The sequence below is a fragment of the Stegostoma tigrinum genome, chromosome 31, assembly GCF_030684315.1.
Source record: "Stegostoma tigrinum isolate sSteTig4 chromosome 31, sSteTig4.hap1, whole genome shotgun sequence".
Taxonomy (NCBI): Eukaryota; Metazoa; Chordata; class Chondrichthyes; order Orectolobiformes; family Stegostomatidae; genus Stegostoma; species Stegostoma tigrinum.
In genome coordinates this window covers 38,053,702-38,077,185 of record NC_081384.1, presented here as the reverse complement: position 1 = coordinate 38,077,185, position 23,484 = coordinate 38,053,702, and the positions used below count along the sequence as shown (strand labels likewise).

The following is a 23,484-nucleotide window of genomic DNA, read 5'->3' as shown; positions in this document are numbered from 1 at the left end:
GTCAGGTGTGTGATTGTTTCCTGGTAGTTTCAGTAATTATGCCTACTTAGCAATTGCTACAAGTTGCATTGGCTATCAAGCAGTCAACCTCCTCTTGTTAGGTAAGGCAAATGCCCAATCTTGTTAAGACTCCCTCTTGGATTAACCCCTAATCACTGTCAGTCAAAGTGATTCTTCAACCCCAGTGCAGGCCTTTCTAAAAAAAATCCTTCCCTTTTCAAGTGAGGATCTGGGATGGAGAGAGTTTTACACACAGCAGTCCCGTACAGGTAGAATTAAAGTCACTTCATAGGGTGCCACTTGTAATATTTTGTGGCTTGGATGAAACTGTTTTTCATGAGTTTGTTCTTTGAATAAAAACAAAGAACCAAAAAAAAGTTACAGCACAGGAACAGGCCCTTTGGCCGTCCAAGCCTGTGCCAATCAAGATCCTGTGTCTAAACCTGTCATCTATTTTCTAAGGGTCTGTATCCCTTTGCTCCCTGCCCAGATACATCTTAAAAGACACTATCATGTCTGCATCTACCACCTCCACTGGCAATGCATTCCAGGCACCCACCACCCTCTGTGTAAAGAACATTCCATGCATATTGCCCATAAGCCTTCATCCTCTCACTTTGAGCTCATGGCACCTTGTAATTGAGTCTCGCACTCTGGCGGCGGGGGGAGGAAGCTTCTTGTTATTCATTCACAGAACGTGGGTGGTGCTAGGTAGACCAATGTTTATTACCCACCCTTTATTAACACATTTAAATTTCAACCATATTGCTGTTGGTCTGGAGTTACAAGTCGACTAGACTAGGTAAGAATGGCAGTATCCTTCCCAAAATATTTACTGAATCAGAAGATTCCCCCCACCCTGGGCAATGAACAATGCTTTTATGGTCATCAGATTCTTAATTCCAGATATCTATTGAATTCAAATTCTACTATTTGCCATGAGAAGCCTCAAACCCAGGTCCCTGGGTTAATACTTTAGTGATAATGCTACTTGGCCATCAACCCCTGTTGACTTTTCTTTTTGAAGTAGCTGCTTTTAGATGTTTGGTTGCCCTTCAGCTCCAGACTTGTCAACTATGGCCAGTGGTGGGTGAAGGAGGGGGCTGGTAGGGTAGGGAAGTTGGATAGCCTACCTGTGGGCCTGAACAAAGTGGTCACTAACAGATCTAGTCAGCAGGCCATGGAAGATTTAGCTGTGATTATACATGTACTCCTCTTTCTTGGAGATGTTGCATTTGAGTGTCAAATGACTGAGTTTGCATATTCTCCCTGTTTCTGCATAGGTTTCCTTTGTCAAAGATGTGCTGACTAGGTGGATTGGCTATGCTAAATTGGCCTCAGTGGCCAGTGATATTTAAGTTAGGTGGATTACCCATGGGGAAATGCAGGTTACAGAGATAGTGTACAGAGGGGAGTCAGGATGGCTATGCAGTTGATCTAAGACTGAATAGTTTTGTACCTTGCTTTTGGATTTCTCCACTAGTGGAGCCATGTTTACCCTGTCAGAGATAATAGGAACTGTTCTCATTCTCCAGCATCTGCAAAAAAAGTGTGGAGCTAGATGAACACAGCAGGCCAAGCAGCTTCTTAAGAGCACAAAAGCTGATGTTTCAGGCCTAACCCCTTCATCAGAAAAACCCTTTGGATGGGTCGAAACCCAACATGTCAGCTTTTGTTCTCTTAAGATGCTGCTTGGCCTGCTGTGTTCATCCAGCTCTACACTTAACTTTATCCTATCTGCTCTATTCATAGAATATGGCCTTTCATTAAAATCGTTAAATTGCAGAAATTTGCAGCATTTGAGAATTTTTGGTTCAGCTGACTAGTCCATTGTTAGCATCTTGCAGTTTACAGCTTGTGTCTTAACCACAAGAAATTTTTCTTGTGTTTGCAAATGTCTACTAAAGAAAACCTCACATGTACCATGAAAAACATTAGAACTAGTACTGGATCCTTTACAGCTCAGCTGGAAACTGGCAATTTTGGAAGCAAAAGACTATCAACCATCAGTCTTTGGCTTCTAACCAAGGAAGAAGTTTTAGATCCAACTTGTTTGTTTCCCCTTGTGTATCATGGGCTTTCAGTTTAGCTTTTGACTGGCCTGCAATACAAGACACTCAGCAAACTGTTCTAAAACAGCATAGAAGGCATTGATTATTTTATCCTCATCAGGCAACTGTTAACCCTTAAAAAATTTCAGTCAGGTTAGGCCAACAATCTTAGGTGTTTCTCCTACAGCCTTCTTTTTCCAGAGGTAAGTGCTGCAACCTGTTCAGTCATTCCAAACACTTCCAATTCAGTGGTAGTTTCCTCAAAAAAAAAATTGAGATGGTCAATTTGTAGTACAAATCAAGTTGCACTGAATTTTGAAAAAGAAAAAACTACATTTGACAATCTTATTGAATTGTGTGGTCAGTATAGATTTAGACAGTTGTCTTTGCTCTGGTATCACTCAAGTCTTGTTTGCAAATGTGATCTAGCTAAGGTCCTACATTAAAAATCCTACATTAAAATTTACTAATGGTGATGATTCCCAGCCTGTAGTGGCAGGTTCCACACACTGAGCAAAGATTATCCTGACAGTTGATTTCAGAAACTGTTGTACTACTGATTTGTGTAACTACCTGTAAATTCCTTTGCTTCAATACTTTTAGATTTTGCTTTTAAGTGGTACATCCCTTCTTTATTCTTCCTATTGAAGTGCTTACTCTACTTCCAAATCTTTTGCTGCTTTTTAAAATTCACTTGTTTCTTGCCAGCTTACCCTCTATTTTAAAATCATTATTTGCCAATTTCTAAAATTTTCCCAATCTTCTGCCCTACCACTAATCTTTGCAGCATTTGAATTCCACCCCCCCCCCCCCCCCGTTTGTGAAGCTTGGATTCCTTAGTTCAGAAACCTTTACACAGAGAAAGGATGCAACAATCAACTATCTGCTACTTTATTTTCTTCCCTATTAATATTTAACCAGCTCACTGTACCAAACACTCCTCAATCTTAAAGGTAAATGCAATGTTAAGTTTAGGATGCTAGTTGTAAACCCACATTTTTTCACTCAGCCAAAGTGTGAAATTTCATTGAAATAACTGAAGAGGCAGAGGCATGTCCTATCAACAAGTCACCCTTTATTTACTAGTGCACAGCACTACTCACTGCCCAGCCAGCTCAACTGAGGAAGTGCTAATCTCCTGGTTATACTCTATTCAAAATAGAATGTTACAGATACAGCACAAGGTCATATCAAAAAACAAGTCAGATGTTAACAAAGGCCATCCTACACCAAATGTTAGGTTACAGTCCACATAACTGTCCCAAACATGACACATGGTCACTTTACATCAGGCAATTCAAAAAGCAGAAACATTGACATAAAAATACTGTATGGAAACCATTCAATTCCAATAATAGCACAGAGTCTCAGACCAAAAAAACCCATCTGGCATCAGTTAGTGCCTCAAAAACAAATTCACATTAGAGAACATTCTAGAAAACATCTCAGGCAAACACAATCCCCAGAGCTATCAGTCTCCTACTTGGTGGGGATTGGGCATACACAAGAACGTGAGGTATACAGAGGAACATAGTACATGCACAAAAGCATGGTCCCAATACACACCAAGGCATAGCCCACCCACAAAGCACCAGTACACCCATTAAAGCACTATGCACTCAAAGACACAGTACAGCCACAAAAGCTCAGTCTACTAACCCAGGGGCAAAAAGGCCAGGTTTTGTTACCAAATCATCCATTCGCTTCACTAAATCAACACTAACATTGGCTGTAACTGGCCAGCTCAAAAATCAGCTCAGCCAATTACACACCCCCAACCTAACACCAAGGGGATTCTAATCACCAGATTTTATTGGTCAGCTAAGGCATGCCTGATTGGGCCAGGTTAACAACCCCAATCAAGTACCTCATAGTTCCACCTGGTTCCAATCACTATAATCATGTAATCATTCTTCCCAGAAAAATCCTTTATCATGAATCATTTACTTAGTCCAGTCTCATTCTACATTACCAGGTTCAAAACAGCCTTGTTTCTGGTAGATTCCAGAAAGCATTCTCTTCAGAAGATGTCCTGAATATATCCAGCAAGCTTATCCTTCAGTTACCTTTGCCAAATTGATTTTTCCAATTACTGTCAACATCACAGTCACCTTTGATTATCCTGCAGCCCCCATTATTTCTTGATATATGCTATCCCCAATTGGATAGTTTTATTGCAGGCTGTGAATTCTTCCCTTTGCTGTTTCTTATTTCCACCCAGGCTGATTCTATATTTTGATCTTCTGAGCAAAGATTATTTTTCACTATTATGCCAAACATATTCTATATTAACAGAGCTACCCAATCTCATTTCCCTAACCTCCTGCCCTTCTATGATGGCAAATACTTTTTTTACTATTCAGGTCCCAGCCTTGGCCACCCTGCAACCACATCTTCTCATATTATGGATCATTTTTTTCATTCATGCTATCAATTCATCCATCAGGAGATTTTGTGACACAGTACTACCATTCTTAACTCTGATCTTAAAGATCCTGCTTCAAGCTATATGCCAAGGCTTGTAAGTCACAGAGGAAATGACCATGAAGTGGTTCATTAGGCTGGCCATCCATTTAGAAATCCTTCCACCACCCTGACCTCACTATTGCCCAAAGTGGGAAAATTGTACCTGGAGATATACTGAAAGGAAAGAAAATCCATCCATCTTCTTATAGTGCTTTTAGCCCTGTCTTTTTTACATTTTCTGTCAACTCTGGCTTTATTTGCTGCTACACTGTTATGTTTGTTTGCCGTGCCCCTTCCTGTCACACTTGGTTAATACTCACTCAGAGATAATAAGAACTGCCGATGCTGGAGTCAGGGAATACACAGTGTGGAGCTGGAGAACACAGCAGGCCAGGCAGAATGAGAGGAACAGGAAGGTTGACACTGCGTGTTGGGAACCTTCTTCAGAAATGGGCATTTCTGATGAAGGGTCCCAACATGAAATGTCAGCTTTCCTGCCCCTCTGATGCTGCCTGTCCTGCTGTGTTCCTCCAGCTCCACACTGTGGTAACACTATAGTTAATATTTCCTGTGTCCTAACTGTACATTATTTTCTTTAGCTATTTCTACCATTTCCATTTCTTTAACTTTCCAAATCTCTATTAACTTGACACCGCACGCCCCCATCCCCCCTTGTTTCTTCCCCCCAAGCATCCTGTCTCCCATATTCCTCATCTCTAGGCCGACAGACTTCAAGCTCCCTCTCCTGAGACCTGGCTTTAAAGTTCCCAGCCTACCACCCTATATTGGTGTAATGTGCTGACAGTCAATTGGCATTGATGACTGGTATCAGTGGAATTATTGATAGGTTAATCCTAGATATTAGTTGTAAATTGGGGACTATATGCATATGTGCGTTCAATATTGTGGTAAGTACATCTTAAGCACATCTTAATATCCAACTTTGAGTTGGTTCCAGCTTTTAGCTTTCTTTTATTACTATTTTAAGTTTGCTATAAAGCTCACAAGGTGAATTTTATTGCCCAATCATAGAATCAGTGAGTAAAAATTGAAAGAACTGTGAATGCTGTAAATCAGGAACAAAAACAGAAGTCACTTGAAAAGCGCATTAGGTCTGTGAAGAATGTTCTGAGGAAAGGTCACCAGACCGGAAACGTTAACTCTGATATTTTTCTTCACAGATGCTGCCAGATGCCAGACCTGTGGAGTTTTTTTGGCAACTTCTGTTTTTGTGGATAGAATCAGTGAGAGCGGTTCAGAGGGAGTCTATTTGCCTCGTATCCTGTTCTTAAAATTCACTAATGCGTGTTATTTTACTTTTCTCAGGCAGTGGAATTTTTTGTGTTTGCTTTACTCATGGCACTGATCTCACTGATCTTCATCATCACGGCAAGGTTTTATAAATCTCACCCGATCGATACCAAAGGAGATTGCCTTCATGAGCCTGACAAAGACACTGAATCTGATGGCCTCAGCTCAGAGTTAAAGGCACCTCCATCTTACACAGCTGAAGAGCACAAAACCCAAGCCAACAGGTAGCTGCTCAGGAGACAAGCGGGCCATCTTCAGAGACTGCCAACAGCAATTGTGTGCGTGCGTGTGTGTGTCTGCCTGTACGGTACTTATTTCTCATTCCTATTGCCATTAAGTTAATCAATTTCAAACACTTATTATGAAGAATTTCTTGGCCTCAGCCAGCAAAGAAGTTTGATTTTAATGAGGGGCCTGAGTTGTAATGATAAGGAAAATAGGAGCCAATTCTATCCCAACACACCTTTAGCAAGCCCTAATAAGACTCCAAATGAAAGTGTGAGCTGCTGTGGAGTGGAGCACTTTTTCCATTCCTGTAGAACCCCGAAAGTTTGCCTGCATTGGCCTTAGTTTGAAATAAACAATAAAGTAAATGTGTGCAGTAAGGTTGGAAGTTGCTGGGTATTCAAAATTGTCTCACTTCCTTTTGAAGACGCTGAAATGCTGGGAAAGGAAGGAGGAAGGTCGCCGCCAGTACAAGCTGCCGTTTGGTTTCACAAAGACCTCCTCAGTCTTGAGCTCAGTTCCTTTCACACCATATTTGCCCCTTCCTACTGTCGGAGACATGGTGCTCATAGCAAAGACACCTGAAATATTTTGAGCAGGTGGCCATCACCTCAGAGCTAGTTAGTACTGGAGGAAAGGAGGATCCCCATCCCGTTCCCATTGTAATGACCTCAAACCTCGAGGTGCTTCCAGATTGCTATTCAAGTTTGTCCACCTATGTGTCTCTAGAAGTATGGTTTCCAAAACTCTCCACAAAAGAGTTTTTCCTTGCACCCTGTTGAAGTTTTTTTTAAAAGAGTTAGTGTCCAATTAAGCAGTAACTCTGGTCCGATTGCATCATGCAAGTGATGGTAGATGAACTCAATCAGGTTTGCTATTTCATTCCTGTGTGCCCTGAAATCCATGTGGTCTGTTAGGTTTCATCCAGTGATGATTACCCTGCCTTTGCTGGAATACATGTCAGAATGCCTTTATGTCTACTTATGTTTGAATGAGCAAGTCCATCAATAGTCCAGTCTGACAAGCTGTCCTACAGGTGCTCACTGTTGGTACTCAAATAGGATCTTCAGTTCATTATCAATCATAGATTGTCTCACTGGGACCCAAACAAGCCGAGTCACTACTTAGTACCATCTTGCACTTTTGTACAGAATGATTCTAAGCTCCTCAGAATGAGTTACAGTCCTTTGGAAGTTACTATGACCTTCACCAGAAAGGTCACATGTAATAGTACCCAAGTACCTCTAGCCTTATAGAAGCAATTAATGCTGTTGTGCCCCACACATGTCAATAAGGCCGAGACAGTGCATTCTTGGTGGTGTACAGACCCGAAAAAAGTGAAACCCACTTGACATTCTCAAGTGATAATGGGAACTGCAGATGCTGGAGATTCCAAGATAATAAAATGTGAGGCTGGATGAACACAGCAGGCCCAGCAGCATCTCGGGAGCACAAAAGCTGACGTTTCGGGCCTAGACCCTTCATCAGAGAGGGGGATGGGGTGAGGGTTCTGGAATAAATAGGGAGAGAGGGGAAGGCGGATCGAAGATGGAGAGTAAAGAAGATAGGTGGAGAGAGTGTAGGTGGGGAGGTAGGGAGGGGATAGGTCAGTCCAGGGAAGACGGACAGGTCAAGGAGGTGGGATGAGGTTAGTAGGTAGCGGGAGGTGCGGCTTGGGGTGGGAGGAAGGGATGGGTGAGAGGAAGAACCGGTTAGGGAGGCAGAGACAGGTTGGACTGGTTTTGGGATGCAGTGGGTGGGGGGGAAGAGCTGGGCTGGTTGTGTGGTGCAGTGGGGGGAGGGGACGAACTGGGCTGGTTGAGGGATGCAGTGGGGGAAGGGGAGATTTTGAAACTGGTGAAGTGTCTGGTGTTAAGGGTGCCTCTGGTTGGTCAGGAACACCTGATATAAGCCAAACAACAACTCTTTGGTCAGGCAAACTGACATTGGCCAATGTGTGGGTAAACAGACTGGTATTTTAGCCCTGGACTGTGTCTCCCGCATTTCCCACAGCTCATCCCTCACACCCGCTCCCCGCAATAACAACCAAAACAGAATCCCCTCATCCTCATGTACCATCCCACCAACCTCCGGATCCAACGCATCATCCTCCGACACTTCCACCGTCTGCAATCTGACCCCACCACCAACGACGTTTCTCCCTCCCCACCCTTATCTGCTTTCTAGAGGGACCACTCTCTCCGGGAGTCCCTTGCCCACTCAATACTCCCCTCCAGCCCCACCACACCCGGCACTTTTCCCTGCCACTGCAGGAAATGCTACACCTGCCCCCACATCTCACGCCCATTCCGGGCCCCAAGAAAACCTTCCACATCAAACAGATGTTCACCTGCACATCTGCTTTTGAGCTATACTGTATCTGCTGTTCCCGTTGTGGCCTCGTCTACATCAGGGAAACCAAACGGAGGCTTGGGGACCGCTTTGCAGAACACCTCCGCTCGCTTCGCAAAAAACAACTGCACCTCCCATTCCACAGATGACATGTCATCCTGGACCTCCTGCAGTGCCACAACGATGCCACCCGAAGGTTGCAGGAACAGCAACTCATATTCCGCTTGGGAACCCCGCAGCCCACTGGCATCAATATGGACTTTACAAGCTTCAAAATTTCCCCTTCACCCACCGCATCCCAAAACCAGACCAACTGCTCCTCGCCTCCCTAACCGGTTCTTCCTCCCAAATATCCCCTCCTCCCATCTCAAGCCCCATCCCCATCTCCTACCTGCGAGTCTCATCCTGTCCCCTTGACCTGTCCGTCCTCCCTGGACGGACCTATCTCCTCCCTAACTCCCCAACTACACTCACCTTTACTGGCTCCATCCCCGCCTCTTTGACCTGTCTGTCTCCTCTCCCCCATCTTCACTTCTATCCATCTTCGATCCACCTCCCCCTCGCTCCCTATTTACTTCAGAACCCCCTTCCTCCCCGCCCCATTTCTGAAGAAGGGTTTAGGCCTGAAACATCAGCTTTCCTGCTCCTCTGATGCTGCTTGGCCTGCTGTGTTCATCCAGCTCTGCACCTTGTTTTCACTGGTATTTATTCCTGTTCTGTCAGTCAAGAAATGGCCATTGGAAACTGAAACAAATCCTGATACTTTTGGCTTTATATATGGCTGATGGTAGGGCAGTCTTTGACAATGTGCCATTCACACGACTGGAAGAGCTGCTCCAGAAGACATTAAAGGTACAGGATTATTGAACATTTGAGCAAACACACATCACAGCAACTGTAGGCCTAGAGGATTAAACCTGGTTCACCGTTGTGTATTGAAAGTACTCTGTGTGAGATTAGTCATTGGTGCATGTGAGAATATATTTTTTGTTAGTGTGTACGAGCATGAATAATTGAAAGTGTCTGGTTGTTTATCTATGTGAGTAGGTATGTCTGTGTATGAGTACCTTTCTACTTATGTGTGTATGTTTTTGTGTATCTGTGCGTGTCCCCCTAATTATTTATGAGTCATGTAGTTGTGTATGAGACCTCTATCATTGTTTGCTTCTTTCGGTCTGACAGTCATCTCTGAATGAATGTGTGAATGATGTTGCCGCTGGCCAGTCCATCGAAAAGAACAATGTGCAGTAATAAAATTAAATGGAATGTGGTTAGTTTATCAGCACTGATCTGATTATTCTCAGAAGATTAATAACCTGCTGCACACCTCTCCAGGAGATGTTACATTATCAATAGCATATTGATTCCAGAGAAAACAAGGTGCAGAGCTGGATGAACACAGCAGGCCAGGCAGCATCAGAGGAGCAGGAAGGCTGACGTTTTGGGCCTAGACCCTTCGCTGAAAAGCAGTCAATGCCCAAATACCTCAGCTTCTGGCAACCACTGTTGACTTTGTTATGAATGTTGGTTGTGGGAGGGGAGGATGTCATGGACCAGAGTGAATCATTTCTGTAGAGAATGTGTTCTTCCACTCAGTTACCAAGCTGGATCAGATTCATATAACTGGAAGAAAGAGCTGAACCAATTAAGATTGGGTGGGCTGGGACTGTCTGGAACAGAAAAGACTGAAGAATGATTAGATGCACATCTTTAGAATTATGATAGAATTTGATTGAGCAACCTTCGAAAATATGTTTCTGCTTGTGGGGGAGTTCAAAATTAGATCCATAAATATAAGACAGGCAGTAATAAATCCAGTGGGGAATTCACGAGAAACTTACTTACCAATACAAATGGATCTATAGGCCCTATGGAGCAGTTGAAGAATAATATTGCTGCATTGAAGGGGAAGCTAGATATACATACATAAGGGAATAAGAAGCTCATGGCTAAAGGATGAGATCACATTCGGTGGAAAGACGCTCATGAATATCAGCATAGCTCAGTTGGCCTGAATGGCCTGTTTCTGCCCTGTAAAATTTGATGTAATTACACATCACTTAACCCCCTTCACATCTCTCACTGAATTCCAGCTAATTGAATTTGAGGAATGTACAAAATGAAACTGGAATTGGAAAATACTGGAAATACTTAACAGCTCAAGTGGCCTGTGGGGCAAAACAATGTTTCTGAACAAGAGTCGACACTCTAAATCCAAGTAGATGCTAAAAAATCAGTTGTAAATTCTAATTGAAAGAATTTCCGTTTGCTCTTCAATCTCTGTGAGTGCAGGTGGAGCATTTAGAAATGCCATAACCTGTCAGTTTATTGACTAGGAATTCCACATTAGTTCCTCCAACTCCTGACCAATTTACAGCAGCTCCCAGTAACACCCTGCTTTATTCGGCCCTGTTCATTACACTGAAGTATAGTTGGGTTTGCTATCTTCCTTTAGAAAATGAGGGGTTCGAAAAAAATCCTATATAGCTTTCTCTTGGGGTGTTGGGGAAAGATTTGTTAGATAATTTAGTGCCCCTTTCAGCTTCAATCTGCAGGTTAGACTGTCTGAAACATTACAGCGCACTGAGATGGACTATACTTGAAAGGAACTTGGACAGTGTCCCAAAGCAGTTGACAGCTAATCATGTACCTTTGAACTGTTGCAATTCCTGTAATTTCAGAAATGCAGAGCTGCCTGTGCAAGGTGTAACAAGTCTGATAGCACGGAAAATAAATTATCTAATGGCTGTGATCAGAGCCTTAACATAGGCAAACTAAAATGACACAGAATTACCTCAATTCTAATTGTATTCAAATCCTGAAGCTCAGGGTAAAGCTGTGTTTTCTGTTTTTTAGTGACAACTTGTTGTTATCTTTGTGATAACTATCAGCACAAACATTCTCCTCCAGCAATTCTGAAAGCTGTGTTTGCGACTGTTCAATTTTAACAGGAGAATTTCTCCTGAATCTGGTCAATATGTATTTTTCAATCATTGTCAATAAAATATGTTGAGCAATTAATTTATCTCTTGCTTTTTTCTGGTTGCTGCACTTCCTGACATTACACCAGGAATTGTTTTCCAAAATACTCTTATTGTCTGTAAAATGCCCTGATAATGTGAAGAATGCTATCGAAATGCAGATGACTTCCTGTTACCAAGAAAATCTAAAGATACTGAAACTTATTTTCTTGCCCCCCCCAACACCCCACCGTTTAACGGTTTCTATCTTTCTCTACCCAATTTTTCAATCTGCATGAGCTGCCTACAAACTCTAAGGAATGGAGTTGAATGCAAGGACCACCTGCTAAAGGCAGCTCTCAGGAAGTTTGACGCCATTACGACAAAGCAACCCACTTGATTGGCACAATATCCAAAAACATCATTCTATCCACCACTGATGCTCAGTGGCAACAGTGTGTACTACCTACAAGATGCACTGTCTGAAGTCACCAGTGTCTTGGAGCTCCATCTCTAATGGTATTGTGGGTCAACGACAGCAAACGGATTACATTAGCTCAAGAAAGCAGCTCAGCACCACCTTCTCAAAGGCAACTAGGGATGGGTAGACTAAAGGTGCAGCCAGTAGTCACATCCCCTAAATTAGTAAAAATAATTGATCAACCTCCATGGTTTACTCACCTCTAGGTTTGCTTATTTCAATGCTGTTCCGGTTATCCCCCTATCTTCCATTCTACATTCCCAAATCCTGCTAGCTCTACCTTAACATGCACCAAATTTTGTTGACCCATCTCTATTATACTTTTTTTTGTTCACTCATGTGTATCGCTGGCTAGGCCAGCATTTATTGCCCATTCCAAATTGCCCACTGGGCAGTTCAGAGCCAACCACATTGAGATCAGAGATGATGGAACTGCAGATGCTGGAAAATCCAAGATAACAAGGTGTGGAACTGGATGAACACAGCAGGCCAAGCAGCATCTCAGGAGCACAAAAGCTGACGTTTTGGGTCGAGACCCTTCATCAGAGAGGGGGATGGGGAGAGGGAACTGGAATAAATAGGGAGAGAGGGGGAGGCGGACCGAAGATAGAGAGAAAAGAAGATAGGTGGAGAGGAGAGTATAGGTGGGGAGGTAGGGAGTGGAAAGGTCAATCCAGGGAAGTTGGACAGGTCAAGGGGGTGGCGGGATGAGGTTAGTAGGCAGGAAATGGAGGTGCGGCTTGAGGTAGGAGGAGGGGATAGGTGAGAGGAAGAACAGGTTAGGGAGGCGGGGACGAGCTGGACTGGTTTTGGGATGCAGTGGGTGGAGGGGACGAGCTGGGCTGGTTTTGGGATGCATTGGGGGGAAGGGACGAGCTGGGCTGGTTTTGGGATACAGTGGGGGGAGGGAGATTTTGAAGCTTGTGAAGTCCACATTGATACCATTAGGCTGCAGGATTCCCAAGCGGAATATGAGTTGCTGTTCCTGCAACCTTCGGGTGGCATCATTGACATGGTTCTGGAATCCCATGTAGGCCAGAATAGGTGAGGATGGAAGATGTTATTCCCTAAAGGACATTAGTGAAACACTTTGGGTTTTTACAACAATCAACAGTGTTACAGCTGCAAATATTTGTTGTACTAAAAATGACTCCATCTGCCATGGTGGGATTCAAGCCCACGCTCCAGACATTAGACCAGGGTTCTGGAATACTATTCCAATAACATTACCAGCAGGTCAATGCTTCCACTTAGAAACAGTATTGACTCCAGGTACAGTATCAATTTAATTATGAAATTTGCATCCTTCTGTTTGAATTCTTCTGTGGCTTCATCCCTCTTTGTCTCTGTAACCATTCGCTGTCCTCCAATTCTGACCTTCTGCACTGCTGCATTTTTGGGTATCCTGTCAGCTTTCTGAGCTGCAGTCTTCCGGAACCACGCCCACTTTTCCTTCATTGCACTCTTACCATCAACCACTTTGGACTAAATCTTTGTTTAACTGTCCTCAGACGTCTTTGACTCGGTGGATTTACCTTGTAAATACCTGTGGAATGTCTTGTTTTCCTGTGTTAAAGACACTATACAGATGTCAGTTGTTGCTTATCGGTGAATGTCAATCATTTTCATGCTGTTACCCAAAGCACATATTACAAGTGGGTTGTAAGAACAGAATAGACAGTCAGGCTAGTGCACCTCGGTGCTGCAATTTGTTCCGACTTTGTCACACCTGCTTGGATTCTAGGTGCATTATTAACGTCAAAAATGTATGTGTGTAGATAAGAAATCCCACTTTTAGTGATAGTGGAACTATAATGAACAAAGTACACAGAACACACTTGTTTGTTTAAAACAGCTCAAATATATTATGTGTGCTGTTTAGTACACCAATTTCCTCAGTCACTTACTCTTGGTTTACTTGTTCTGAACACTTCCTATGTGAATCACCACACAAAAATCATGCAATGAATGTATATATCTACATAAGAAAAACAATGTGATGTTATGAGCTAGAACTTTCTAGAACACAGCAGCATTATATTTAGAGGTTGCCTCTAGATTTCGTTTTCATGATGTTGCATATTCTCGAGAGAATTTTTTCACCAATTCTCTCCCTTCTTCTCTAAAGGTGTTGACCCCTGGCTAGGGTTTGTTTCTCAGTGAGCAGTGGTTTCTCTCCAGGATACCTTGTCCAATCCTTGACAGCAGGAGATGATTTGCAATTTGACTACATGGTGTTTCACTGTTGAGATTTACCTTCTGTCCACTCCACTTTGGCAGGAGCTCATTTCCACTGGAAGGTAATCACTGACTAAACCTCAGCCCCCTAGCCCAGATGTACAATTGATTACGGAACTCCAAGTGCCACTCTAGCTGAAGTGACCTAGTTTGCCCATTGCAGATCGAACCTGGACCCGTCATTTCCTGTGCTGCTTAAATTGTCATTGGAGAAATTCACGAGGCATCATGGGATCAAGTAAATGATTCTTACCAACCCTTTAACTAAAGGGTGGTGGGGGTTTGTGGGGGGAAGGATTTTACAAATTTGTGAGGCTTTACCAAGGCTGGATGCTATGCTGCCTGTGTTACCCGTTTTAAAATAATCAACAACTGAAGTGATCTATTGAGGTACAATGAGAATGTCAACAAATCATGGAAATCCCCCAAGTCCAATCAAATCTTGCACTGGGATCCTGCAATTAGTGATTTTTCCCTTTGATTGTTTGAAAGATCCTGATGTTCCATTCAAAACTTTACAACTCAGTTTTTGGTCAATGTCATGTCAGGACTGATAGATTATGGGAACCCTTCAGACATCAGCTGCTTCAGGTGACTCATGGTTGAGTGTGCTGCTTGGTGCAACAAACATATCGGGTTACAAAGTCACGACCAATGCCTAAAGGGTTAGGAGGGGCCTCAAGAAAATTCTGGTAGTGTGGAAGAAGTGCGGAAGATAAAACCTTGACCTGGGTAACATACCCCTCATTCTAATATATCAGCTCTGTAATTCCTTATGTATTAACTTGGTGTAGTGAGATGGTGCAGCATCTCCGCTGCAGTTAGATATGATCGCATTTCCGCTGCAGTTAGATACAATCACAATTTTATTGCAGTCAGATATGGTCGCATTTCACTGCAGTCAGATATGGTCGCATTTTACTGCAGTGAGATATGATCGCATTTCCGCTGCAGTTAGATATGATTGCATTTTCGCTGCAGTTAGATACAATCACAATTTTATTGCAGTCAGATATGGTCGCATTTCACTGCAGTGAGATATGGTCGCATTCCACTGCAGTCAGATACGGTCATATTTTTACTGCAGTCAGAAATGGTTATTTTTTGCTGCGGTTAGATATGGTTATATTTTTACTGCAAGTCAGATATGGTCACATTTCCATTGCATTCAGATATGGTCGCATTCCACTGCAGTGAGATATGGTCACATTTTTACTGCAGTTAGATATGGTTGCAGTTTTTAGAGCAGCCAGGCTCAAGATTGCAACAACATCCAGAAAACAATGATACTATGGAACAGTAGTTAACTGTCTTAACTCAACAACTGAAGTGATCTATTGAGGTACAATAAGAATGTCAACAAATCATGGAAATCCTCCAAGTCCAATCACATCTTGCACTGGGATCCTGCAATCCTGATACTGATTGAATTTACATTATTTTCACATTCAAAAGTTACAGCAAATTACACAAGAGAACCTGTAATATATTATTTCACATCCCTGCATCAAATGTCTAGTTGTTGCTGAAGTGTTCGAAGTATGAAGACTATCCAACCCAAGAGATTAATTAAACATTCTTACTGCAGATATACAAATACAAATTGAATGTTGAATTATTGGTTTGTTTTTGCATAGTGAAAGAGCTCTGACCTGATGAGATTTGTTTTCATTTTAGTTCAAGTTCAGATGTGGATTTGTGCTGTTTCTTTCTTAAAATTATTTTTGCTGCAAGGGCACTGACTGTGATAGCCAGGATCAGGGCCAGTACAAGCAGGATCCACTGGCCTGCCTTAGCCTGCTGCGGATCTAAACTTAACCCCAGAAAATCCACTTTGCTTTTTGGAACAGGCATTGGATTTCCCTCAACAGTGGAAACTGGAGTCGTTGGAGCTGGAGGTACCACGGAGGAATGAGCTGGAAAGAAATATGTGAAAGTTAATTCCTATTTCAACCAGTGTAAGAATAACATGAGTAAACATTTGAACAGAAGGAGGTCATTTGGACCATTTTTCTATCGGAACGTGATTGATCTTTATAGTTCCATTGATCCTATCTTGGTCTCTAACCAAAGCTATTTTGGTGCAATGGTGTTATCCCTCCCTCTGGGTCAGGTTTGAGACCCACACCAGGATTTGTTGGCCCAGGGTTGCCGTGTTTATAGACAGGCCAAGCAGTTTGATTATCAGCCCATAAATCTTTCCGACAAGCCTGATGTCAGGCGATTAAAGCAGGAGGGTTTCTTTGCCATCTGTCCTGCGGAAATCAACAGCAAACCACATGTCCCATAAGCATGAACCAATCCGATGGAAGTCCCATGACTCTATTCGTGGAAATGAAGACAAAACACAAGGCAAATACACCAATCCTATTGTAAGAAATATTGTTATGTCATCAAGAGTATAATAAGAAGTGGGCAGTTGGGCAAAGACCTCAGAGCTAGCAGCCATTCACCAGAGCTAATGACCCTCAGCTCTCAAGAATCACTGACTCTAACAGCCTCCTTTGTCTTAGAGAAAACACAATTTAAATAACAATGGTACCAACGACACAACTAGTTAATTTTCCTAACAGAAAAATCGACAGAGAAGGCACAGAATATTCCAGAAGACACATAACCTGGGCTACAATTTTGAAAGACTAATTTTTTTTATATAAGTGGGACTTATATTTATTGGAACAGCATGCCAATAGAATGTTGCTTTATTTGGGAATAGTTAGCAGTTAGAAGGGATTTAGTCATTTTGTTAATATTTTAGTTAATTTGTTCATTGTTAGAGTTAGATAAATACATCGTTACTTGTTGATTTTAAAGTGAGTGTCAGGGATTTATTTTATTTAACCATTAGAATTTACTGAAAAGCAAGTTACACTGCATTTCACATTCCTTTTTCGGATTACGGGGTGAGGTGCTTCTCTTTGGGTGCTTTGGTTTTAGCTCTCAGAGTGAGGATCAACCTCTGCTTTATAACACTATCCCAATCTGGATACTCTCGATCAATCCCTGGTATGATTTCTAGATTCTGTGTGAAAAAAGAGCATACTTTCAGTCTCATTGTAATTCTGACGCTATGGTCCCTGTTTTAGAGAATTTATTAGAGGAAGTAGGTTTTCTTTATCATTCTTCTATCATCTTAAATATTGATATTTCAACCATTTGCTTGGATTCATTACCTAACATTAAGTCCAGAACCACCCATTTTCTGTAGAGTCTTCCTCATACTGGAAGGTAAAGTTGCCTACCAGACCATAGTGTAGTCCTCTCATTAGAGAGAGATAAATGGTGGTGGCTTAGCCTGTGGGTAAGCAGGACTCAGGCGAGGGGGAGCAGAAGAAGAGGAATTCCTCATGAAGCCTTCCTTCCTGAGGTTTGGTGCCAGTTTTGAAGAGTATTCCAGGTAGGATGTTACTGAAGCTTTGTACTGAAGCACCATTTTTTCCCCTTTGTATTCCAGCCTCCTTGACATAAAGATCCAGATTCATTAAGCTTTTACATTAATTTTTGTACTTGACTGCTATTTCCAATGACTCCCAAATGTTTATGGGAAACATATCTCTTTTGTTGCTCTGTAGCTGTCAATGATGTTGAGGCTTAGAAAGATCTGGAAAGGTTCCAGGTTGCTGGCCCAAGATGTTTTAGAGTTACAGGGAAGTTATTCCTAGTGTGCTGGCCAATTTTTATCCCTGAGTCAACATCAGAAAAACTAGTTATCTAGTTGTTATTGCATTCTTTTTTGTGGGAGTTTGCCGGGCGCGAATTGACTCTGTGTTTCCTACATCACGACAGTGACTGCACTTTAAATATAGGCTTTGATTACTTTGAGATAGTTAATGGTCATGAAAATAAATTCACGTCTTTCTTTCATTTCTGGGACCCATTTTCTTTCCACAGTAAAGATTTGAAGCTTGCTTATGGCTTTCAGTAGATCTAGATTCCAGTTGACACTTTGAGAGTAAATCTGGTCAGAATAGTAGAACCTCCCAGTGAATCTGCAAACATCTTGACCTTTCCCTGTTTCACTTCACACTAGTGGCAAACCCAGATTTTTCCCCTGAAATTGCTAAGGCCAGTTTAACTGGGCTCCAGTTCTCCCAGGGCTTGATACTCTGGCTCTCTCAAGGGCCTGAGTCCTCTTGCATTGATAAACATGTTTGTCTATTGTTCCAGCTAACTGGATACAGGAGAAAGGTGAGATTATATCACTGAACAGGTTGATTAAAAATGCCTAAAATGTAGAACTTGCTGCCCCATGTGGTGACTGAGGTAAATAACAGAGGTGCATTTCATAGAGAAGCTGGTTAGAACATGAAGTAGAAACAAATTGAAGGTTGTCTTGCCTGGGGTGAGCTGCCGTTGAGTGGTACATAGGAGGATCATATGAAACATAAACATTAGCACAGAGCAGTTGCGATGAAGGTCTGTTTCTGCGCTGTAACTTCAAATAAAACAACGTAATTTCTCAAAACACTTCTACCTCCTGCTGCATCCATCTAAATCTCAATTTAGCTATTGCGTGCTAAGGATGAGCATTTCATTTGTATGTCTCATCACAAATATTAAGCCTAAATGCCTTCCTTTCCCCCTGTCTATAACCCATTTATTCAACTGTTTTTAATAGCCATTCACGTACTCAACAATCCAGGGTAAGGGCATCAGAACTTCTCACAGTATTGGATCTCCTAGTGACCCATTAATTGGTTAACACTGGGGGGAGGTCAATGGTGATCCCAGTAATGTATTTTTGCTGACTCTATTAATTCCACAGGTGCCCAACACACCATCCTGTCATTAAATGAGGCAGCATGGCGGCTCAGTGGTTAGCACCGATGCCTCACAGCAGCACAGACCCGGGGTCAATGTGAAGTTTCCCGCTGGGTGCTCTAGTTCTGTTCCACTGCCCAAAGATATGCAGATTATTTGGTTTGGCCATGCTAAATTGCCCATAGTGTTCAGAGATGTGCAGATTAAGTGGGTTTGCCATGGGAGTTACAGAGAAGATGTAAGGGGCATTGGTCTGGTTGGGATGATCTTTGGAGGATCAGTGTGGACTTGTTGGGCTGAGTGCCCTGTTTCCACACTGTAGAGATTCTACAATGAGCATGAACTAGTATTTTTACATTGACATAGTGGGTCTCCTTTGTATTGAAAGCATCTGGGGCCAAAGAAAAGAGCCATTTTTTTAACAAAATTATAAATTGATTCCACTTGTAACATGAATCTAGCTATTTTCCTTTGTTAGTCTTTATTTAGGCAGCTTGAGTTATAAGGAGAGGCTGGATAGGCTAGGACCTTTTTCACTAAAGCATAGGAGGTTGAGAGGTTGACCTTCTAGAGGTTGCACAATAATGAGGGGCATGGATAAGGTGAATAACAAAGGTTTTTTTGCCCCAAGGTGGAGAGTTCAAAACCAGAGCCTGTATATTTGAGATGAGAGGTGAAGATTTAAAAGAAACCAAGGGGTAACTTTTCCACACAAATGGTGCTTTTGTGTGCATGAGCTACCAGAGGAAATGGTAGATGCAGGAAGGTTAACAACATTTAAAAGACATTTGGACAAGTGCATGAATAGAAAAGGTTTAGAGGAAAATGAACCAAATACAGATGAGGGACTAGTTTATTGTGGGAAATTTGGTCAGCATGGACGTGTTGGACAGAAGGATCTGCTTCTGTGTTGTATGACTCTATGGTAACGAATCTGGAAAGGACAGGTATTTTTAATCAATCTGTTCAGCAACATTATTACACACTTCTGGAGCAGATGGATCTTGAACCCAGGCCTCCGAAACTTGTCTTGTTGGATTTTAGGTTTTGTTGGGTTGATCAAATGGGTGTTGGGAAGTTTCAGGCTCCTTGGTCCAGTCAATTCCCAAACTCGCTTGTTTTGGGACTGTAACACTAATATAACAGGAAACAAATCTCATTACATTCCCCGCCCAACTTATCTCTCAAAGGTCTATAAATTAAGAATTATTCTGAAAATTTTTACTTATTTAGTTTCTGTTGTCTCTCATCCATTCTATTGTAAGACAAGATCCACAACATAGTGCAAGAAACAATTTGTTAAGATTTCTATGCAATTGAAGGCCAAAAGTCTAGAAATTGACAGATGTGTGCAGCAATAAAACCATGGCAACATTATTACTGTAATCACTGCTGCTCAGTCGAAACATCTTAACCTTTCTTTGGATCATTATTCTGTATATAAACAGCGTTAATCTAATAATAATCAAAACAATAAGTGATATCAGACTTAGTATCAGTTATTGGTGATAATTCACTGCTATCAACACTATGCTATAGGGGCATAGAAGGAGAAGGAGGCCTTTCAGCCCCTCAAACCATTTTTGCAATTCAATGATGGCTACTCTATATAGAGTCACAGAGTCATACAGCACGGAAACTTACCCTCCAGTCCAACCTGTCCATGCGACCAGACATCCTAAGTTAATCGAGTCCCATTTGCCAGCATTTGGCCCATATCCCTTTACACCCTTCCCAGCCATGTACTCATCCAGATGTCCTTAAATGCTTCCAGCCTCCATCACTTCCTCAGGCAGCGCATTCCATACACGCAGTACCTTCTATGTCTTAATTCCATTTGCCTGGTTTGGCTCTTTAATGGTTTAAACCTGACAAAAACATCCCCGAAATCTGTTGGGGAACAAGTTTCAGATTTCCACCACCTTGTGTGTGAAGATGTGCCACCCAATAGTGACCCCATATGAACTAGCTTAGATACTAAAGGATGGCCATTTTTAGCTGGAGGTGAATTGCATCTGTAGAGTCATGTGGTACTGACCTGGTGTCCAGTCATATTCAGGCCACCCCAGGGTTTCACCTTGTTTCTTATTTTCTGCAATGAGCCATTCTGTTAGCGGCTGGAAGTATTTCAGCAGAGAAGCAGCTGTCATCGTGGTGTTCCCTGTAATCATCTTCATGGCTTCAGGCCATGGTTTGCTGCTCCCCAGTTTCATGGCATTCCTGAGGTGCAAATGACAACAACAACTTCTGTTTGCATTGTGTCTTCCATATATTATCATATTCCAAGCTGCTCAAAAGGAGCATGATAAAGCAATTTTAAACACTAAGCCACGTGGAAGGGATATTATGGCAGATGACCAGAACTTTGTTGGAGAAGGTAGGAGTAAAGAAGGAGGAGGGAGAGAGAGAGATAGAGGTGGATTCTCCAGCATTACAAAAGCAACTTAACAGTAAATGGTGTCATTTAGGATAGATCTGACATGGGATATCATTTGGGAAGATTAAGTCTATTACAAACATACCCAGTGGAACATGCTGCACAGGGACACATTGAATTTATAATATTCAAATTGAAATATCTTGTAACATATATTTTACAACTGTAATAAAAAAGTATATTTTGGGGAAAAAGGAATGTTTTGAGAGGTAAGGATAGCTGTTGCATGAATAATTTGTGCCTTGAGCAATGTGATTCCCCACCTCCTACACAATGTAATATGGTAACTGAGCAAGAAGGCCAATTATAAAAATCATAGATTGCTATCCACTCCTTTCACTTAAGGATACTACACTTGAATGCAATTTGAGATACCAACCGTGATGATCCATTTCACCTTGTTCACAACAATAAACCCAAAGGATGCAGAGTGTTCTTAAAGTTGGAATGTTCAAGCACATGATATTTTGTGAGGGGATGGAGCTGTGGGAAGGTTCTGGGGAGCCTAGCCTGGTGCGTGAATTATTCTATTAACATCACAAAAGTCAGGGCCAAAGACAAGATTTCAATCCTTTCCTGATTTTAACCCCTAACCCAAACTATTCCTGCTTACTTCACAGGACAGGGATGGGGTAACATAAAATATCAAGACCATTACATCAATGACCAAATGATCAATCAATAGAACACATTCTCTTCAGTGACAGCGGCAGCAGTTCGCCCTGATTTATTGAAATGAAAATTAGATAGAAATACTCCAGAAAATAGCGTTTTGGGATACAGTAAGTGAGTTATTTGCGATGGGACATGTGCAGATTGCGGCATGCTGGGGACGAAATAGATACCTTCGATTCCCAAAACTGCTTCCCAACGTTTTCCCTCAAAGGGGTTTTCCTCAGAGAGATTTTGTAGTGCAGAAAGTGGCCTGAGGTGTCTGTGCCAGCTCAAAACTGAGCCCCTCAGGCCAACCTAGTATTTAGAATAGAGCACCTACTGGGTGGAAGTAGGCCATGTGACCCATCGTGTCTACCCCATCCCATCCCATTCCTGTAACCCACAATGGTTAACCCACCTATCTTGCACATCCCTGGACACAATGGGCAATTTAGCACAGTCAATCTGCCTAACCTGCATACATTTGGACTGTGGGAGGAAACCTATGCAGACATTGGATGAATGTATAAACTCCACACAGACAGTTGTCTGAGGGTGGAATTGAGCCCAGGTCCTTAGTGCTGTAAGGCAGCAGTGCTAACCACTGTGCTACTGTTCTGCCCATATTTTGTTCATAGATTTTTTTTGGAAGACAGATGTATTCAGGATGACACCCATACCTTCCACTTCCATTCGCAGATTACTTTTTTCAATCTTTTGAATGGGCCCTGTTCTTTCTTTATTCCTAATATAAGAGAAAGCATCTCTGGGTTCACCTGGATTTTGCTTGTTAATATTCATTCATGTCCTCTCTTTTCTATCCTAATTTCCTTTTTAGCTTCAATTCTGTTCTCTCCTCATCTTTTTGTAATCTATTGTATTAGTTCCTATTGCAGACATATTGATAGAGATTGATGAATGTAATTAGTTGACAAGTCCTTTACGGCTATATTTTATCAAGTTGGTAGTACTTGAACTTTGGTCATATTTCCTCCACCATTTCCTCTCTGTTCTGAGTGTTCTGTTTGAATTTTGAGGGCAGTTTGTCATATTTCTTCCCAGTTACAAAGGAACTGTGTTTTTAATGGTTCTTACCCAATTAGTGTTCCTGCGGCCTTTGACTTGTAGATATCACATTTGTGCAGAGGCCCTGTTTGACCAGCAGCCTTGCAAAGGCTCTCATGAAACTGGAACTGGATGATGAAGCTCACAAAGTACCTGAGAAAGAGAAAAATGCAGTTTGATCTCAAAGGTGGCATTTAAGTGGGCTTGTTCATGAATTAGGGTTCTGATGGAAGTTAATTGCTCTGAAACTCTGTTTCCTTCTGTCTGGATCCCGGCAGGTCTGCTGAGCATTTCCAATGTTTTCTTTTAAATTTTAGATTGCCAGCAAAACAGTGTTGAAACTCAATATGTTTGCTCACACGTTGGGAGGTGTAATCCAATGAATGTACCTGTGTTACTTCCTCAGACATGAGAGTAAGAATGATTTCAAGGTTGAAGCCTTGGTTAATTTATATGGCCCCTCTCTTATTGCCTGTGTCAAAT

General features: G+C 42.1%; 2 protein-coding genes across 2 annotated transcripts in view; one reads left to right on the top strand and one right to left on the bottom strand.

Moving 5' to 3' along the window:
• LOC125466463 (solute carrier family 15 member 2-like) overlaps window positions 1–11,426 on the top strand; it is a 154,219-nt gene extending 142,793 nt beyond the window's left edge. The window contains exons 22-23 of the mRNA XM_048560992.2: window positions 5,844–6,052; window positions 9,710–11,426. Coding sequence (XP_048416949.2) covers window positions 5,844–6,052; window positions 9,710–9,761 — 261 coding nt within the window. The 3' untranslated portion in view covers window positions 9,762–11,426. The remainder of the gene's footprint in view (window positions 1–5,843; window positions 6,053–9,709) is intronic.
• Window positions 11,427–13,684: 2,258 nt separating this feature from the next.
• Window positions 13,685–23,484, bottom strand: part of ace (angiotensin I converting enzyme (peptidyl-dipeptidase A) 1) — a 135,852-nt gene continuing 126,052 nt past the window's right edge. Inside the window, exons 23-25 of the mRNA XM_059638649.1 lie at window positions 23,032–23,154; window positions 20,884–21,065; window positions 13,685–16,000 (exon numbers count right to left, since the gene is read on the bottom strand). Of these exons, the coding sequence (XP_059494632.1) occupies window positions 15,753–16,000; window positions 20,884–21,065; window positions 23,032–23,154 (553 nt within the window). The 3' untranslated portion in view covers window positions 13,685–15,752. The remainder of the gene's footprint in view (window positions 16,001–20,883; window positions 21,066–23,031; window positions 23,155–23,484) is intronic.